Source organism: Papaver somniferum, chromosome 11 (genome assembly GCF_003573695.1).
Source record: "Papaver somniferum cultivar HN1 chromosome 11, ASM357369v1, whole genome shotgun sequence".
Taxonomy (NCBI): domain Eukaryota; kingdom Viridiplantae; phylum Streptophyta; class Magnoliopsida; order Ranunculales; family Papaveraceae; genus Papaver; species Papaver somniferum.
The window spans coordinates 22,625,204-22,646,748 of NC_039368.1; the positions used below are offsets into that span (position 1 = coordinate 22,625,204).

The following is a 21,545-nucleotide window of genomic DNA, read 5'->3' on the forward strand; positions in this document are numbered from 1 at the left end:
CAGAAAATAAAAACAAAGATTATGTTTCCCACTGGCATAGACTTTGTTCCGTTATATCTGTAGATAGTTCTTATTGTTGGAATAATTGCCTTGTTAGTGAGCCGCATCTTTTTGAAGGTGCCGTAAATAATAGATATGTTACGTTTCCTGTATGCACGAGTATCACGTGAAATTTTTATCTTTCTATGACCAATGTGATAACCAGCAGATCATATTGTAGTCGAGACTGCTAATAAGTATGTGGTTTGAGATTTATTACTGGTTTCATCATCCACTCTGATGGTTCTTCCTTGGCATCACTTTGACCATTTGACTTTTCACGTCTGTTATGCGCTAAGTTATCATATCGGTATATTTGACAGATTTTGTCTTTGTGCATAGTATCATGTTGACCACTCCAGACGTTGTTGCTGGTGGACTTGCGTGTCTCGTTTATGTCATCACTTGTTTGTGTTTCTCCTTGTTAGCTATATACTTTTCCATTACCGGGTCTTTGTCATCTATTCTTAACTAAACCATATGTTATAGATGTTTACACTGGTTTTTACATGCACCGTGTTTTCGTGGTAGTTGCATCTGTTTCTAAAATTCTTGCAGTGGTCCAGTTGTCTCCCCATCGAGGGTCACGACTTACTACATTTCATTGTGATATCTATTGGAATGTTAAGCTCCGTGTAGACTCTGTCAAATTATACAAACTAGAAAAAATAAAGGAAAAAAAATAGTAAAAATTTGATTTGTTGATATTCCTTTTTATTTCACTAGTTTTTGAATAATACTCCCTCCATCCCATAATAGGTGACCTAGTTCAAGTTTGCACAATTCTTAAAGGAAAGAGGAGAGGAGCATTTTTAATTATTTTTATAATTATACCTTTATGGATAATAATCAGTAAAATTTATAAATTATTTATCTCTCAAACTATATCATGGATATTCGTAAACTTCATGAACCTTCTTTTCTAGGAGAGAGAGAGTGTCTGCAAACTATTTTTTCCCGATTCGACTCAATCATGAGCGGTTCGAAGCAAATCATGCAGGTAGAATGAAAAACGTTTGAAATCTCAAAAATCAAGATGGGTAAGATCAATGGAATCCGAGCAAAAGAAAAAGAAAAGAAAGGGAAACGATTTTGGGTCCGATTCTCTTTTGAAATTGGAAGATAGATGAATGATGTTCTTGAAAAATTGGTGAGTAAGAAAACTAAAGATGGGGAGAGAATATGGACCAGAAGAGAAGGTTTATTCTCTTTTCTGATAGAACTCGAGCACAAACAGAACTTCAAAGGGGATATTTTGAGGATAGCGCGTCATGATAGCAGTAAGAGGAGGGATAACTCTATTTGTGTTCCAAAAGGATACGGTGAAGAGGGTTGGTGGAGTTTAGGAAATTATTGGAGATAACAACAGAGTCATTCAGGAGATACCCTCTACAAGAGATTTTGGTAAAGATTTGGGATTTAAAACCTCTAACATTAAGTCAATCATGTCAAGACTGGTCCTGTCAATATTAAAGGAAATTTAGGTTGGAATAGAGTTGCAAAGTCTGTCGTTACAAAAATGGGGTGAAACAGATTCCTGTATGTAATTCCTTATGGAGAAAATAGTGCAATCTTTTATCGATTCTCTGATCAAGAATATATGCAGTGTTGGAAACCAATTAAATGATCAACAAAAGTTACACAAATCGAGGCCAAATACAGAGCAGGGTTTGATGAAACAATTTCACCATACAAATTAAAAGTTTGCATGTGGTGAGTGAGAATTAATGGTCTGCCGCTTCACTTATGGTCTTATAACAATTTTAAGATCATTGGTGATAAGTAGGTGAACTTGCAGAAATCTACAAGGAAACTTTCTATTGCAACCCAGATATTTGTAGAACAGCAACCAAAGACGATCTAAAGCAAATCCTAGTGGCACCAGAAGTTGAGATAAAAGGAAAAATCTTAACTCTGACTATAATTTGGGAACCGAATTTTGTACAGAGATTATCACCAATGGTGACGGAATACAGATGACAATTAGAATCACTGGATAAAGCCTCTTTCAAAATTCAAAATTTGAATCAGAAATGATTTATATCCCGTGGGTGGAACCCTGAGAGAAACAGTGGGATGAGACCCACACTAAACCCACCCCTACTAAACCACCAGATTTCGAGGAGTCCCACCCTATTGTTTCTCTCGGTATAACCCGCGGGATATGTAGCACTTCTCAATTAGAATTCGACGGGGTTAGAACATGTCAGAAGAGCTTCAATTAAAGCTGAGTCCAATCAGCAAGGGTATTTCAGGAATAAGGAGAAACATTTAGTTTCAAATTCAAAAGGGATAAACAGCCAGTAAAGGAAATAACCAAATTAAAACTGCACTATTTCTTAATAGTTATCCGCTGTGAATCTATTTAATCAAGCAATCACTCTTAAAAGAATGAAAACTGCGGGAGCAAAGATATGACAAGATGTTATCATGTAATCTTAGATTTGTTTTTGTTCTTTTATATATATAATTTTCAATGAAATGTACTGGTTTTTGTACCTACTTAAGTATTGGTGCAATCCATGGATTTAAGAGATGTTGTTTACTTTGTCAACTATGAAGATGTTCCTTAGTCCTAAGGTAGGTCTTCCATTTAAAAAAATAAAATAAAATAAAAAGTGAACCTGACGTGAATCGAACACGCAACCTTCTGATCTGGAGTCAGACGCGCTACCATTGCGATTGCGCCACAGATCCAATTATTGGTTAATACGAAATCTATCAGGATATGTTTGTATGTTCATTTCCTCAGTCCTAACCACCAGCAGAACTGACCCCAAGATAATTGTTGGTTAAATAAATTCAAAATACTTGGGGGTGAAAAATACATCAAGAAGGTAACAGAGTGTATAATTTCAACTTCCTTATCGAGAAGTTTCTTGAAAACCTAGCTGCCTGCAAAAGAGGTAAACTTGTTGCATGCGGGAATAACAACATTAATTCAATCTGTACCTGCTCTCATACCTGTGTATTGTACGGCAATTTTTATTATACCAAAAACCATTCTCAACAAGTTAACTCAGATCATAAGAGACTTTTGGTGGGGTCATAACCGAGCAAGAGAAAGATGCACTTTCTCGAATGGGAATGGTTTAATCTCCCAAATGAGAAAGGAGGCATGAGAATAAGATCCTTGTCAGATATGAATCAAGCATTACTGGCGAAATTGGCATGGGGATTTTTACATGAGAAGGAGTCTTTATGGGTTCAAATTATGGAGACTAAATATTTGAGAGTAAAATCCTTTTGGGAGGTCAAAATACAAAAAAATTGCTCCACCACATGGTCAGCAATTCTAGACAGCGCTGAAAAAAAAGGTTGCACTTGGCTTGTTGGTAATTGACAAGATATCGAATTTTTTTTAGATCCCTGGATTCTTTTTGTTCAAGACCGAGTACCCTACAGAAAATTAGATGCCAACACAAACGTCACTAGAGTTCACCAGCTCATAAACACTTCGACCGGTGAATGGGACATGCCAACCATTTTGCAGGTTGTAGATGAGTACACAACTTCTCTAATCCACCAAGTCCCTATTAAACTCATATGCCGCAGACATACTCATTTGGAGGTTTGCTACTCATGGAGGATTCACTTCACAGTCATTCCAGAAGCTGCTCCAAACCAATCAAGGTGAATCTTCTAACTTCGGTGAAAATGTTTTCCTTTGGAAGAGATTCTGGCCAGTTAAGAAGATCGCCCCAAAAATAAAAACTTTTGTTTGGAGGGTTACAAATGGGCTTGTTGTTGCCCAAAAGATCATCGGATTTGTTGATGCAGTATCCCCAAAATGCTCTCTACGTACTTCTGTAGTTGAAACAGCGGAAATACCTCTTGATCCACTGACCGTTTGCTCAAGCAATATGGTTTGCTTCTCCCTTGGGAATTAGACTCCAAGAATCTCCACAGTTATCTCTTTCTCAACTGGTGCAAAGTTAGTTACATAATAGTGACAATGAATACTCCATCGCATTAGGAATGTCTATTCTATGAGCCATATGGAAAGTTCGTAACGCCAAAGCTTTTGAAAACAAGACGACCAATGTGCAAGGAACTTTAAGCATAACAAGCTACTGGTTTGATCTCTACTACAACATTAGGATGGATGATCAAAATCTTATGGGAGTGATAACATGGTCTCGGCTCTTGGACTCCACCACAAAATCCATTCATAAAGATTAGCGTGGACGCGGCATGGAAAAATGTACAATATACTTGTGCTGCAGTTGCAAGGAATAACAATGCACACAACATTAGTGTTGCTACTAAACTTGGTACCTCCGACACTGTAGCTTTTGCTGAGGCTGATGGATACCTACTAACAACTGAACTAGCAACCACTATGATGCTAGACTCTATTGTCATTGAAGGAGACGGTGATATAGTTATCACCAGTTTGAATGGAACGGCGAGAACTACTCCATGAAAACTCTCAAAGATTAGAGATGACATCAAGAGAATATCAGGCAACTTCAACAACAATGCTTTCGTGTACGTGCCAAAATTGGCTAATGCTGCAGCTCACTCCCTTGCTACGTATGTACTATCTCACAAAGTCCATGATAGATGGAAGAACTCAAATTTACCAACTAACATCGCTACTCTTTGGACTCCAACTCAAAGTTAGCCTTTGTTTTCCTTCTCTCTTTGTATACCAAAAAAAAAAAAAAAAGAGTATATATAATTGGCTCAAGACCGGTTTTAACCTATGGAGCAAACGATTTGAGCCATAGTAGTAAATTTGAAATGGTACTATGGACCCAATAGAACGGACAAGCTGAAGCCTTAACTTGAATCATCTCACGATGGTAAACAATCTAGCTCTCCAGCTGTGGGAGGCTACATTGTAGCTTGACTCTGGAGCCGAAACTCGACACAAACCCAAGCTGCATCAAGTCGACTTAAAGTTGTAGGTTCAACGGTCATATGCACCATCAACATCAGTACCGACAACTTAGGTCCGGAAGTTTTAATAACTAGATCTTCCTCCAAGTGTAGTTTACACGACAGCAAACAGTTCATAGCGTAATTGTAGTGATTGCGATGAAACTTTGCCATTTTCCTTGAATTCTCTCACACGTCCCCATCGGCAACAAAATTGGTTTCTTGTTGCGCCATTATTGCATTTACTAGCTGTTTTGTTGTACTGAAAACTAGTTCCCACAGCTAGACTTAGTTACAGGGAAATCCCAACCACAATTCATTTCACCTCACCAGTCACCATGATTGCATTACCAACCACAAACATACCACCGACCTTTCTAGGATTCCACCACCACATAATAGTGTAAACAGAGTGTGAGATAATTATTTTTGAAGCATAAAAACAGTTCTTTTCTTGTTTATTTGTTCTAAATTCAGTAAAGTAATGTAATGCATTTCGATAAAGAACAACTTAATTATAGAAATCCATTCTCAATTTAGACTTATACACATAATCGCCTCACAAGACATACTAATAATCTGAAATTACATAAACTAATCACCATTAAAAAAAACTAATCTTTCTAAGAACACTAAAAAACCGGGAAAAGATAACCCAGTTTTTAGTCTTCAACCCAACGAAATCATATGTAATTATCTCTGTGTGTATCTAGTATCTACAATATGATGAAGATCAGAGCTTGGTTTTATTCCGACACTGTTGTTGACGAACTTTAAGATCAGTAATACCAATTGTAATTTGACAATCTGATGTTGCCACAGCATGTTTCTTAATAAACCCCAAGAATTTCACTCTTCCAGGAATCGTAGTTTTAGTTTGAATCGTAATTTCTCCAGCCATAACATCACTAATCAAACCACTCAAATCAGACCCAAATTTATCAGCTTCGAGTGTCAATTTAGAATCAATAGTTTCAGAACCTCTTGATGGGATTTCACCAGGATAAACATCTACATCACCAACTTGATCATCTTTATAAAAAACCAAACTTTTTCCTAACCCATGTCTGAAACTGGCATGGTTAGGGTTCCGAACAAGCAGCTCAATGCTAACTGTGATATTGAGTTCTATTTTAATAGCTGGGAATGAAACTCTTGGCTCCACACCTTCAATTTTTGCTGAGACTAATTCTGTTTTGGGATCTTTTGGTTTGAATACTGTGAAAGCTAATATTAGAATGATGATAATGAGAGTTATTAAGAAAGCAAGTATGGCTATTGATGCAATGCAACAACATGATCTTCTTTTCTTTGATCTGTTTTGATGTTGTTGTTGTTTCTGGGTTTGTTGTTGTAATATTGGATCATGTGATTTTTCTACATCCATGATTTGGATTTCACTGGAGAGATGAAGAATAGGGTTTGGAGAGGGATTTGGCAGATTTGCAGAGTATGTAAATTGGGAAAGGAGGAATGGAATACGTGTTTTGTTTGGTATGAATAGAATAGATTGTTGAGAGAGATAAGGATATGGGCTATAAACAGAGTGGGGCGTTGTAATAACTAATTAATGCTGGGGAGAACCTGCCAACTAATGGAAAGGGTTGACAGAATTTAATTATAGAACTAGCGCATGCTGTACTCCCGGGAGTTGTTGCAGCATTACGATTCCCATTCATGATATGATATGGAATTAGGGAGGCTCACGGGTGGAAAAGTGACATGGTCAAAAACGTGTTTTATGGGTTAGAGTTCTGATTTTGCACCGTAATTCCCTTTCATCGGATCACAGTGGCTTAAAACCGGTGAAAACTGACTTTTCTATTTCTAGAAGTCCTTCTAAAGAATTACTGTTAAACTGACTTCTGAGTTACATCCAAACACCCTATAAAGATAGTGTCTCAAATTCGATTATGGAATCATTAGAAAAGCGAGAAATACTTTACATGTATGTACCTTATAGTCAAGCTCTCATTTAATAGTGATTTCGACTTTCTAGCAGTGGGATGCTTGGCTAATATGTCTTCGCATACTTTTTGTTCTTTTTCTTTGATTTGTAGTTATTAGTAGTAGCTAAATGATTCCATGACATAACACCGCATAAAACAGTTTTGATGGATACACTTTATACGCGGTATAAGCAATATAAAGCCCAAATAATAAGATTTGATTGTGAAATACAGCCTAACCAGTTTGGTAAACATGCATTATCACAATTAACACGAGTTTTGGTTATTTTTGTCAGCTGAATTCAAGGTGTTTTTCAAATTTTAATATTCATATAGGTTCCTGTCACAAGTTTTGTAACAAAAGAATATACTTTCCATGTTACAGAAAAAGATGCCAACAGAACAGAACAGAGAAGTCACCATGCATTGCCCTAGGGATTAAGTTACATTAAGTAATTTAAGTTCCCGGCCGTGTTATTGGTGCCAGAATACCAAATCACACAATCAACCGATGGCTAAGTTGTCCAATAGATAGTAGATACCACAATCAGTAGAGTTTCAACATCCTGGCCAACGTTTCAGTAACAAAGCCGTGCTCGAGTTGCTGAAAATTGCAGCATGGAGAAAGTTCTTAATTGTCATTTAAATTTAAATGGCAAATCACCTTTATCTCCAGTAACAAGTTGAAACATATGAAGATAAGGTCATGCAAATGGGACGGACTTCCACTCCGTTTTGAATAACAAGACAAAAACACCTAACAAACTGATGACAACAACCTTTTGCTGTACTATATCTGTGACTGCGAGGAAACAACAAAATTTCTTCTGTAGTTTCAAACATTGGAACACTGAAAATAAAAATCTCTAGAAAGTCTTCTAAAGCCGACTTAAACAATAACTTTCACCACTCACCCACTTATTACCTAACAAGGTCAAGTCATCTCTCTTAACTTCATAATAAGATGACTGTTAAGGGTAGTACACAGTCTTACTAGTATAAGCACATGCCTTGATCTTGTAAAAACTGAGCCTCGTAGGCTAACTTTTCACCAAAGATGCATTGTCAAGAGCAGTAAGCAGCGGAAAGACTGCAAATGCATTGGCATCGAGATGAATAATTTTGTTAATTCAGTCTTGGGCAAGTTCTAATTCCATTTTGACACCCTGCAGTTCATGGGAAATCATGGAAATAGGAGTACAAGATCCAACAGTAGCAACAGCATTGAATTTGCGCAGATGGCCTTGTTGCCCATAGCTCTCTTTATAAGACCAAACTGTATTTATGATCTCCCACTGCAGATGAATATAACCGTTTGCAATTTGTTTTTCCTTATTGTCTTCCTCAAATCTCCAGATTTGCATAAAGAAGCTAGTCCACACTCCAGCATAACTCCATAACAGAAAGTTCGAGTCCCCCATCCTTGGTGATTTCAAAGCCAACATATGTTGAAGATTGAGTTTATTATTTCCTACTTCTCTCCTTTCAAATATGATGAACAAAAGTATTGAGCGCTAGCTTTTGGTAGAGAGGGTAGTGGATTTACCAGCAAAACTCGTGACACCCCATCTCAGTTCCTCCTCCCAAGAATTGTGAATATCTCTGATGCAGCCATCTTAAGGAACATCCCTTTCCAAGACCGAGAAGCGAAGGAGCAAGCATGAAACAGGTGTTCCTCATCTTCAGGTTGGAATCATAATATTATGCCTCATACTAAGAGTCTCACTCTTGGTTTCAAATCTTTTATGCAATGCAAGCCATGTTAAGAAGCTTTGTCTAGGATTGTGAGTCTTGAACCAATCAAGAGTGCCAAAAAGATTTCTCAGGACTGAGCAGTAGAGTCAAAGCACAGTAGGTTTCCTTAATAAGGAATTCCTAAATCTACAAGCAATCGACATCATTTTGAATAGGTAAACTATAGCTAATGACTGTCAAGTGTCAACCCTCAAAGCACAACCTGAACAATGGATAAATGCATGTGTACCTAGACCTACCTAGACCATAAATAGCAAATCATCACCATAGAACCCGAACGACCACGCACAAAAAGGTCACTATAAAATGCAGATTTTATAAGATCTTTGAAGAAATTATCACATGATACAGAGATTCAAAGTAGTCGTAACAGGGACTAGACCGGTTATCTACCTGGATCTACATGAAAAAACTACTATGATGGAAAACACCCCCTGTGAAGAAACGTGCATTCTAATGTAGTTTGAATGGAGAATTTTCTAGATGATTTATGTCTTGCACTTTTGTCTACAGTGGTCACTAAGTAATGGCAAATCTTGAGATTTAAGGTCCCAATCTAAGATCAAATTAAAACATGCAAGATGTAGTGCCTCCAACATTAAGATTCTAACCAAATCCGAGACTTGTTAATCCGAAACATCCGACGTCGCCGACAGTGTTTAGGGTTCTCCACTCAGTATCCTGGAGATCCTCTGACCAGAAGCAATAAACGACACAAAAACTTAGCACTCATGTAACAAGTAACAAGGATAAATGGTTTCTTCAGTAATGCTCTCTAAGTAGCTTAGGGCATAACTTTCCACACCTTAACTTCTAAGGTTTCCGAGATATCTCAACCACTTGATTCAGTGATAATATGACATGCTCCAGAGACAACCTCTACCAAGGCTAACTTCTTACACTAAGGCATGTTAGTCCACATCCCCACATAGCACATTGATTCTGACAGCTCTGTGGAAACTTAGCCAACTATAAATCCAACTAATGCAGATTTAATAACCACCCCCATGGCAAGAAACGTGCATTCTACTGTAGTTTGAATGGACAAAGAGCAAATAACACAATTTTCTAAATGATTTATGTCTTGCACTTTTGTCTACAGTATACGTTGCAAAGTAATTGCAAATCTTGAGATTTAAGGTCCCAATCCAAGATCAAATTAAAACATGCAAGATGTACTGTATCCACCATTAGGCTTCTAACCAAATCCGAGACTTGTTAATTTGAAACATCTGACAACGTTGACGGTGTTTAGTGTTTTCTCCCCTCCGTATCTTGAAGATCCTCTGAGCATAAGCAATAAATGACACAAAAACTTAGCACTCATGTAACAAGTAACAAGGATAAATGGTTTAATGCTCGCTAAGTAGGTTAGGGCATAACCTTTCACACTTCTATCTTCTAAGGGTTCACACCCACATATCTTAACCATTTCATTCAATGATCATATGACATGCTCCAAAGAAAACCTCCACTTACATCTACTGAGCCTAACTTCTTACACTAAGGCATGTTAAAAAAGTCTACCACAAATGCAACACGGAACCATCTTGTTAGCAGAATATAGTTTCAGCTTTGCGTAACTGACTGACATCCGGAGAACACTTACAATCTTCTTTTAAGTTAGTCCATATCCTCACATAGCACATTGATTCTGACAGCTCTGAGGAAACTTAGCCAACTAAAATCCAACTAGCGCAGATTTAGTAACTATCCAAGAGAACATGATATGCACACAACTCGTCAGAGTTTTGATACTGAGAATACTGTTATACGATATACAATGGGAAATGTGATTTCTCCCAACTATTAGAGATTTAAGAGAATCAGCATCTCGCGATTATACTCGCAGCTCCACACACACACAAAGAAAAAGAGGATTGAAAATGTCATTGCTTGCATAGAAAATTCAGCAGACAAGTCACAAGCCTTGAGTAGCAATCTGTAATATCACGCAATTATTCTTGAATGAACTTTGCCACAATCACACAATGTCAAGAAACCTATAACATTTCTATAGCCTATAATCACCAAACAAACGAAGCAAAGATAAACTCTTGACATGTTAAACTCAAAACTTTATTTCATAACTTGGTCTTATATGTACATTTAGAATTATCTATGGTTCGATTAACAACATTCAACGATATATCACAAGACGAATATGAAACCATATGATGCTTAAATATTTTCAAAACCGAAACCCTCCCAGAAATCTTGGTATAAGTACGTACAGGCAACATACCTGACATAATATCAGAATAAACATCTGAATTTGATATCAACCGATCAGCCAACACAGTCAAAGTCGTGTTCAACCCAATTGTTTCTCCAGGAGAAATTTCCCCAGCTGGAATTCCTGCTTCACCAACAACATCTCCTTTATAATACAACAAAGATGAACCATTCGCATACTTAAATCCTGCTTTATTAGGATTCTTAACAGATAAATCAAGTCTAAGGGTAACATTCAAATCTACTCCTAACTAGGGAACATCTAATGATATATGAAACCCATCTAGCTTTACTGAATTCACAGTAGTAATTGTATTCTTCGGTTTGAATACTGTAAACCCCAGAATCACAATCACTAGAATAAAAACAAGAAACCCAACAATCAAACTAATACATATATTCCTTTTCTTCCGAAAACCAGTAGATTTCTTATCAAATTTTGCAACTTTTGGAGAAATTATATCCATCCCAAGTACAAATTAAATAAGATAATTAAGCTATGTAATTGAAGAAGTTGAAGAACAAAACAAAGCCTCAAAATAAAAAAGGGAATTGGGGTTAGGAAGTAGTTGAGATTAAAGGGACAAGAGAAGTTACCAGTATGAGGCAGACACTGTTTTGATTACATCTTTTTCGTGTGAAGTAGGAATACGAATAACACAATGTGTTGTTTTGGTTATTCTCTCAAGCGAATTGTGTGATTCTTCTCTCGTGCGGGATGTGTTGATCTAGGAGATATTTTTGTGAGATTTAATTTCCCGCGTTTTATTATATAAAAAGTTGGTGTAGAGTAGGTGTGGAGTAGATTAGTTTGTTACCTGTAACTTGCCCACAGGTTGGAGGTAGCCAGTTATGGAGGATGGTTCCTTCCTGGGACTTCTTCTAGGATTTTATTTCTCTGGATTTTCATTTTTGAAGAATAAAAATAGTTCTAGATGATTTACAATTTTACATACGACGAGTGAAATTAGGGGTGAGAGTCATTGGATTTTGCCACATATCCAGTTCATGATACTGCAGATTTTAAGTTCGGGTATGGATCCTACCGAACATCAGATTTTTTTTATTATTATTATTTTTTTTTCTTTTCTGAAGCATGAAATTTACTCCCTCCGTCCCACTATTAAGTGACTTATTTACTTTTAGATTTTGTCCCACTATTAAATGTCTTATGTCACTAAACAAGAATATATTTCTAAAATTATCCTTTTAATTGATTATAAGAATTATAAGATTTTTAGATTTTGTCCCACTATTAAGTGACCTACGTCACTAAACAAGAATATATTTCTAAAATTATCATTTTAATTGATTATAAGAATTATAAGAAATATGCATAATTTGATAGACATGTTTATAATCGTCACGTTTTAAAATGTTTTTCAATGGTATGAAGTTTGCGAACATCCGCGGTGTAATTTGAGAGATAAATCATTTCAAAATTTCACTAGTTATTATCCATAAGGGTATAATTGTAAAAAATACTTATATATATTCTTTTTTCTTACTTGCCTTAAAAATTGTGCAACTTTGAATTAGATCACTTAATAGTGGGACGATGGAAGTATTAAACATATGGGTTTAAGCAAACATTACCAATTGAATTTTTAATCTTGCCACCCAAAATTTGCACCTATTTGACTTCAAAATTACCAGGATGCAAAACAATGGTGTTAGGTTGACCAAGAGAAATCCCGTAATAGAGAATGGGCCCCACCATACTAGTAAACCATGAAAAACAAGTGTCATGAGTTTGCTTATTGTGTCGATTTTATTTTTTACGGTGTTTTTAGTTTGGTTAATACATGTTCGTTCAGTGTCGGCCTCACCTTGCGGGGTAATATCGGTATTCAATATCCGTGTATGCGATGGATTTCTCTCACCACCTTGTTTAGTGTTTGCAAAGCTCCAGTTAATGGCGGCTTAGGGTTCAGAGATCTAGGTTGTTTTATTCATGCCTTGCTTACCAAATCAGCCCGAAGACTTTGTGCTAATCCTAATAGTCACCCGGTAAGGTGCTTGAAAGCTAAGTAGAACAAGAACTGTCATGCAAACAATAAAATGGACTCCACCTAGGACCGAAAGAGCATAAGTGATAAATTTGATTCCATTAAAAGATTCAGTTTCTCATGGAAATGGTAAACAAATTAAAATTCGCATTAAGTGGATTCACAATTTTGATTTTCCCTTTGTCCCTGAAGATAAAGTTACTGTTTTTGGGTGAAAATCATTTTTGTTGATTTTGGTAATTTTGTGTGAGTGGGTGAGAAACTTGGTCTAAACCCTAAACAATGTACTGCACGGGAGTACTTTTGATTCGAGAGATCAATTTGTACAATCCTGGCCTAAACCAAGAAATGGTCGTTCCAGGCTTGCTTCGGTCACAAAGTGAAGGAGAAGGGATGGTATTAGGGAGGGAAGCGAAGAAAGTGTTGAGACCAGAATCGCTGACTCTGGAAGTGTGGCGTTTTGTGACTTGTATTAGAAAATTGGACTGGCTGCCCAAGTGAAAAGCTATCAGGTGATTTCTAGATGTGTATTGTTCTCTGACCAAAAACTTGTGTTTGATGGAAATAGGTGAGACCTATTTATACAAGTCGCAATAAAACGTACCTTGGTCTCGTAGGAAGTGAAAACGGTTGAGTGGTGGAAGAAAAGAGTAACGGGTAACGCCTGGAATTGATGTTTCCATAATGAAGGATACATTTCACCATTACTTCTTACCATTACTAACCGCCTCGCTTTATGACACTTTCTTGTAACAGGCGTATTGCACGCCGCACGCTGTAAACCGCCAAACCAATACCCTGATGAGTATCCCCCAGTTTGTGACATGTTTTGATGTCTCGAGTGTTTTCGTGGAAAACATGTAGTATTTTGCTACGTGTGGCAAGTTGAAATTGAGAGGCTTGCCGCAGGTAAATAACATGTGATGCTATTTGGCTCGTCTTGGCTGGTCGCCTAAAACTTGCCACAAGCTCGCCGGCTTGGTGGCGGACTTCGATGGATGAGATCGCATCTTATGAAATAAGGGTAACCGTTGATTGTGGCTATCTTTTGTTGGCGCCTGAAGATGGCGCAGTGGCGTTTTGGTGCACGCCAGTAGCAATGCGGCATGGTTGGCATGGCTCGTGCATGCCAGTGGAACGGTGGTGCAAGTGGCGCTTGGCGTAGCCATGGCCATTAATTTTAGGCGGCTGGTCACCTAAAAGTTGCGACAAGTCTGTCAGCTCGGTGGCGAACTTGGATGGCTTAGATTGCATCTCATGAGGAAGGATAGCAGTTGATTATGGCTACCTTCTATCGGCGCCTGGAAACTTTGTTTAAATTAGGGTTTGGTATACCGAAAGCCTAACTAGCGTATATGGCATGCCGTTTGGAAAGTTAGGCATGCCGATTGGCATGTGCATCTGGCATGCGTGTTTTGGCGGGTTTGGCATGCTGCTTGTCATGTTTGGCATGCTGATTGGCATGTGCGTCTGGCATGCACGTTTTGGCGGGTTTGGCATGCCGATTGGCATGTGCATATGGCATGCACGTTTTGGCGGGGTTGGCATGCTGCATGGCATGTGCGTATGGCACGCACGCTTGGCGGGTTTGGCATGCTGCTTGGCATGTTTTGCATGCCGATTGGCATGCGCGTATGGCACGCACGCTTGGTAAGTTTGGCATGCTGCTTGGCATGTGCGTATGGCACGCGCGCTTGGTGAGTTTGGCATGCTGCTTGGCATGTTTGTCATGCCGATTGGCATGTGCGTATGGCACGTGCGCTTGGTGAGTTTGGCATGCTTCTTGGCATGTGCGTATGGCACGCGCGCTTGGTGATTGTGGCATGCTGCTTGGCATGTTGGCGCGGGTTTTTGGGAAACCAACTTAGTATGGAAACTTCTTTTAAGGCTTCGACGGGTTTGGAGCAACCTAATTGGTTAATGAAAGTAGAGGGCCGGCCAAGCATGGGGCGTGGCTCCCCTTTTAGTGCGCGTGGAGGCTTTAGAGAGACCTGGTTGGTCGATGGGAAGTGGGGCCGGAAAGCTAGGGTGTGGCCACACTTCCAGTGCGCTATGGAGGATTTAATTGTCTAGTTTGGCTAAGCATAGTTTCGACCAAGGGGTCTAGTGTGCTGCACGGGGCGCGAAACCCTAGTTTTTGCAAGTTAGTCGGGTTTATGAGTTTGTTGGTGAGTTATCACAATAATTGGTTGGATTTTGTATGCTGCCACAAAAATCCTTATTTACAGAATGCAGTGTGCTTTTCGTCTGAGCATTTTGTGCAATGGCCTTAATTTTGGTACTTGGAGGTTCATGCTACTCTGCTGCGAGCGAACACAAGTCCGTCATGCCATACCGATATTAAAGATTCTGTCGGGGAACATATCACAGGAAAGTACTCAGCAAATCTTGTATTGGCGAGGTGCCGAAATTTACAGAGCGTTTGGGATGGTTGCTACTTTCGCCAGCCTGGATAAATTTTATGTAAATATATTGAATGGCTCAGTAAATATGTTGGTGGAGAGGTTAGCACTCACGACACCGTTTTCTTGCAGAGTGACGTCAGATTCAAGGTTTTATGATTTTGACCCTAAGCTAAAAACCATCATCAACATTAAGTCCCCTGCTTAGCACGTAACGGTGGCATTGTTGCGGGGTAAGCATGAGATGGTGACAAACGAGAGTAAAATCGAAAGAGCAATACGTGAAGAAATTTCCAAGGAAATTCAACTAACTTTTGGTGGAAGGCATGAGGAATCCGTGATCCTTGATTTGGTGGCTTTGCATAAATTCGTCTTAGCCGTGGGATGTTGGTGCCAGTGCAGCATCTTTGGCTACTAGTTAGTGAATGGTTCACGGTGCTGCTGGCTAGGTTACAGAACGTATGGAGATGGTGCTTATTTGAACGGCCAGGATGGCGCTTCCTTGGCTGGTGGAGTGGTAGGACTTGAAAGAAGCCTACGACTATGTCTAACTGCAAGTGCAAAGTGTCACAATGTAACACAGTGAAAGCACAGGTCGATCCTCGGGGACAAGGTGGGTGTAAAGTTGAAACTATGGTCTCACTTAAACTGATTCTAAACAAGAAAGAGTAACCAAAATGGGGGTTGTTTTGATGTGTCGATACGACAAGGTGTTGGTGAGGATTACAACAGAAAATAAATAAAAGTAAAAGATGCAAATAACACAGGGAGTAAACACTGAGAATGAAGGTACTAGGATTGTCGAATCCACCATTAACTCATACTATGTATTCAACTGATTATGATACTCTTGTCCTTTTAACAGATAAGGTAGAAGTGTCAAGTTTATTACTTACCTAAGGTGTTTCACCAATGGATGATTCAATCACAACTAAAATATCAATCCGGAGCACTAACTGTCTAATTAAGCACAACTAGTCAAGGGATTAACAATAGTCTCTAAAGCATGAGCTGCAGCATAATCAACACTGTTTTATCCGGACTACAATGGATACATGTCATACACTGTGAAAGCAAAGCATTGACGTACTAAGATTGAAACTATCCTAACAGTTTAAGCATTCAAGAGCAACACAATTAGTATGAATAACACAGCAGAAAGCTAAGATTTCATCTAAACCCTAGTTATTGAATTATAACATAATAACACTACTGAAAACAAACATAAATTACTACAGCTTGGTGCACCGGCTACCCCGGGCATACTCACACACACACACAATACCATGTTCTATTTATACCCAAAATTAGGGTTCTTAACAGTTTCCCCCAAAATTCCCAAATTAGGGTTTACATTGAAAATTAAAATTAAAGCTCCCCCGTCTCTGCTTTTGTTGTCTCCCCCTCGACCCATGTCTTGTCTTCCTTCTCTGCTACTCCTCCTGCTCCAATTGTCTCTTACATCGCCTCTGCTACAAACCCTAGTTCTCTCTTTCTTGGTTGTAGTGTCTTTGCGAGAAGCTAAAACTAAGCTAGAGAGAGTCTAGGGTTTAGGGTTAGTCTGCTATGGTGTCGGGTGAAGGTAGTGATGGTGAAGCTCGAGAAGAAGGGGAAGAATGGTGTTGCAGGTCTGTTGGTCGGGGAAGAAGGAGAAATTTGGGAAGAAGAGGAGAAGTCGATGGTTTTGGGAGAAGATATTTGGTGCTAGGGTGTTGAGTGGGTGTATCAAAATTTGATGATCGGTGATGAAAAACGTAGGATGAAAAGGTGATGGAGTGATCCAACGACGCGATTGAATGGATGTGGAGCGACCGTTGGATGATGAGATACATCAAAATTGACGGCTTAGATTGGAGTTAGGTACTATGATGTTTGACAGGAGCTTCAAGATTTGATGCTCGGTGATGAGACGAACGTTGGATGATGTGATGGATCCAATCTGACGGCTCTCATGGAAATGGGTATGGATATTGGAAATGTATTTGGGTAAGGGTTTTGGGCCTTGGGTATGCCAAGCCCATATCTTCTTTAAGGAAAATTCTTCCTCTTCAATCCCACTTCTAGTTGATCCGCCTCTTGCAAACATCATTCTTCGCTGCTTTTCTGCGGGAGTCTTTGCCGTTTCTTTGCTCTTTTCGCTCAGTGAGTTAACCAGGCTTTATTTAGTACCTAAAAATGCAAAATTAATTGAGAAAAATATTTATTCTTGAAAACAACGAAAACACATAATATGGGATAAAATGGAGCGTTAGTGCACAAATGATGAGTTAAATGCCAATAAAAAGGTGCAAATATATACAATATTTGGCACTCATTAAATACCCCCAAACCTGAATTTTACTTGTCCTCAAGTAAAACAAAACTAAGTAAATCCTACCTATACCACGGTCGCTGGTCTCTCGATTGAATTTAGCGAATGCAATAAGCCTTTTAAACCACTAAGTGTCCCTAGTGGACGAGTTGAAGTCTCGTGAAGGTTTGCTTAGAACGTACCTACAAAGATCTAGGACAAAATATAAGCTCAGATTCCATGAAATGTGACATGTGCAAGACAGTAGAAGCTCACAGCAAAATGGAGATGTCAATCTAGCTATCAAAGGAATAATCCTAGCACTGATAACAAATAAAGCATGTGATAAGAGTGTAAAGTGTATCTACACATGTGTAAAGAAAGATCGGATGTTATGACTACTAATCACCAAGAGATAGTTTCTCAGGCTAAGAACCGAGGTCGACATCTAGCTAGCTGTCCGGACTTTACGAGAATTGTGAATGAGTTGGAGGTATTTCACAATTACTCGCGTTGTACATCAATGGCGTACACCCTTCCTTGCTTATAACACAAAAACACAAAAGATGACTCTTTACATGACTCTTATTTACTTTGACTACTCTTTTTTATTTTTGGAACAAGAGAGGATGGAATTGATAAATACTTGATTTTTTTTTTTTTGAGAGCATTATTTACAACATGGTAACTCTTTTGATGCATAAGCAAAAAGAAACAAAAAATTACATGACACTTTGCAAGAGGTAACCCTTTTTGATGCACCCAGTTAAATTCGATGGTTGTCTTTCTTAATGTAACCTCCACCTTCTATCCCAACCAACCAAAGAACAAGCTAGTCAAGTTTCGTTCAGTATTCTAAAGTGATTGGCAATTGTGACTTCCGATAGAACACCTCAAGGATGAGGCTATACATGTATTGGTAGATCGTGCACGTGCAAGTTTCTTATCACTATGTGAATTGTGCTAGAATCAGGGTGCCTAAATATCTAGACTAAGAATCCTTATGTTTACATACATGCATAAGAGTCAGCATTTCAAGGTAAATGAGCTCCATTTTTATGTTTTTTTCCGAATTTTTTAATTTTTAATTTTGATTTTTTAATTTTTTTTTTTCAAAAAGAAAGAGTTATGTTTTCAATTATAGCATGTTATCAAAGTATCTACTTTTCACCCCCAAACCTAAACTAAACATTGTCCTCAATGTTTCAAAAGATAAACATGATTATAACACATACCATGAGAACGATGCTAAGTGTAGAAAAAGGAAAGAGATTACCGGATATTGGCGAAATCAAGTTTTGAACTCCATTATTCAAGGCAAAACCCAACAGTAACTCGACTGAATTCACATTGGGTTTGCACAATATATACAAGAAACATACGGTTCCACTAAACATTACCTACCAGATTATATACAAACAATTCACTATATACATACAGTCTAAAGAGTTGAGGATCAACCCAAAAGACAACGTGTTGAAACATAGACAGTTTCAAAACACTAAAATTAGACTGAAATGAGAGTGAGAGTGAAAAACCAAATGAGCTACCCCTAAACCTGGATTTTACACTAGATATACTATTAGATACAAAATCTCGCAGTTTTGGGGGTTCATCATGCACAAGGTCTAACTCGAAATGGACTTTGCTAGGGACGGGCAAACATGCATATTCCAACTGTGTCTCCTTAAAGGTATTGTATTTAGATGCAAAATAGTCCAAGAGGACTTGGGAGGCACACAGTTCCAGGCCTAGATTAGGTATTCTCAGAAAAGTTGGTTTTACAATATTTGTTACAAACCAAATCTAGGTTGGGTGGAAGGCTATCAGATTGTGACTTAAGTAGGAAGGTGACATCTAAGTTTCTCACATGCATGAGATCAAGAGTACCAGTATTATCAGTCACATCAGCATTTTCTAAGTCATAATCAATTGCATGCTTATCATCACAAAACAATTGCACAAGTCCAAATTCAGAATCATGGTTATCCGAAATATCCAAATCAGCATCAAAATAAGCAATATATTGTGGCTTAAGTAAGGAATCAGACACATCAACTATATTTTCATGCATAAGATCATTAGTGTCAACAAAAGATTCAACATTACCTAAGTCATGCTCTTCACAGGATAACTGCACAATATCTAAATCAGTAGCCTCATCACATGTATATAGAATACTAGAAGAAACATCATTCATGAAGGTCGGGGTAGAAAAGCCTAATGTATTCGAACCCAAAGGTTCCATAACATTTTCAGCATAAACATGTTCTTCTAACATAACATCATCATCATCATCATCACAAATACATGAAAATCCTACTTTGTCAAAACCGTTAGTGTTTTTCGTCCATACATCTGCTTCTAAAATAGGTGAATATGGATTGACATTTTCAGCAATAGGGTATGAAACACTATATCCAGAATTAAGCTCATTGGGAAAATCAACATCTGACTCATGGTGATTATCCATATCATGTGGCATGGTCCTAGTTTTCCTATAGGTTTCCCACTGATGGGTTTTCTCTGCAACTTCAGCTAGAAATGACCATGCATCGTCCACAGTTTTATCAATGAACTCACCATTACACATAGATTCAACCAAGGCTCGAGACTTAAAGTCTAGTCCCTCATAAAGAATGGCGACCAGTCTCCACTTATCAAGGCCATGGTGAGGACACTCAAACAACAAATCATTAAACCGTTCAAAATAATGAAAAAGTGTCTCTCCATCTAACTGGACAAAACAATTAATACTTTGACGAATAGAGATGGTCCTATGATGGGGAAAGAACTTTTTGACAAATTGATTTGTGAGTTGGTCCCAAGTGGTGATTGACTGCGGTCTCAGACTGTAAAACCATGTTTTAGCCCTTTCCTTTAAAGAAAATGTAAACAAACGCAATTTCAAAGAGTCTTCAGACATATAGTCAGGTTGTATAGCCCGGACGATTTGTTCAAACTCTCTTACATGATTATAGGGATTCTCAGAATCGAACCCTCGAAATATAGGAAGTATTTGTATCATGCTTGCGTTTAGTTCAAATGGGCCATCAGTCTGGGGTAAGACGATACATGATAACTGACTTATTCTGTTAGAGTACATGTATTCATGGAGACTAGGGGGTTTATTCACATACTCGCCCATTGTTTTCAGAAAAAATTGGTTTTGATGGGTTTTGAAATTTTTTGGATTTGTTGGGTTTTGAAAAGAAAATTTGGTTTGAATGTGGGAGAAAAATTTTGGTTATTGGGAGCAAATTTGGTTTTAAAATTGGGAGCAAGCCCACATTGGTGGGAGAATGCACAACCCACTAGGCAGTTTGAAAAACAGCCTACAACTGTGAATTTGGATGAAGTTTGAACAGGCTCAGTTGGTATTTTAACAGGTCCCAAAGTATAGCCCAATAGTCTTCAGGAGGCCCAACAGGTTATTTGGAAAGTGAGGAGCCCAACAGGAGTTTTTGAAATTGGAAAACTTGATAGATTTCAAAGATTTTAAGCCCACTGTTCTCAAAGTTCCAAAGTTGTTGTTTTGAGTACAAGGCCCAGTTAATGTTCAAAGTTATAAGCCCACGGTCCAATTAAAATTACAAGCCCAAAAAGTCCAAAAACACAAGCCCACTGTTGGGTTTAAAATAATATTACAAGCCCAGAAAAAATATAAACCCAACAGACAATAAAGAAGGCCCAGTTGGGCTTTGCTAATGGGTTCAGGCTTACTTGTTTTTGGAGGGAAGCCCAGTTGGGATTTTATCCCCTTTTCTTTTGTTGCACAGCCCAGTTGGGCCTTGTTCAATCTTCAACTCCAACAGCAGCAGGATCACCTCTTCAGTGGCAGTAAGCTAGCTCACAGCCCACAGCAGCAACAGGTCATGGTCTTTGGCCCAACAGCAGAAAAGAAGGACCAAGATCAGCTTAAGAGTTAAGAATGGAGATGCACTGCTAAGATGGAGTGAAAACAGTGCAAGAACAAGTTGAC

At 38.3% G+C, this 21,545-nt stretch overlaps 1 protein-coding gene, 1 non-coding gene and 1 pseudogene across 2 annotated transcripts; all 3 read right to left on the reverse strand.

Moving 5' to 3' along the window:
* Nucleotides 1–2,658: 2,658 nt before the first annotated feature.
* Nucleotides 2,659–2,736, reverse strand: TRNAW-CCA. The gene has a single exon. It is a non-coding gene; the product is annotated as a tRNA-Trp (tRNA).
* A 2,681-nt stretch (nt 2,737–5,417) lies between these two features.
* LOC113321058 lies at nt 5,418–6,586 on the reverse strand. Its single transcript, XM_026568936.1, has one exon. The coding sequence runs from the start codon at nt 6,308–6,310 to the stop codon at nt 5,657–5,659; it is 654 nt and encodes a 217-aa protein (XP_026424721.1). The 5' UTR covers nt 6,311–6,586; the 3' UTR covers nt 5,418–5,656.
* A 4,098-nt stretch (nt 6,587–10,684) lies between these two features.
* Nucleotides 10,685–11,428, reverse strand: LOC113321530 (annotated as a pseudogene).
* Nucleotides 11,429–21,545: the final 10,117 nt, after the last annotated feature.

Coding starts and splice junctions, on each gene's coding strand:
- LOC113321058 (XM_026568936.1), bottom strand. CDS start 6,310: ATGGATGTAGAAAAATCACATGATCCAATATTACAACAACAAACCCAG.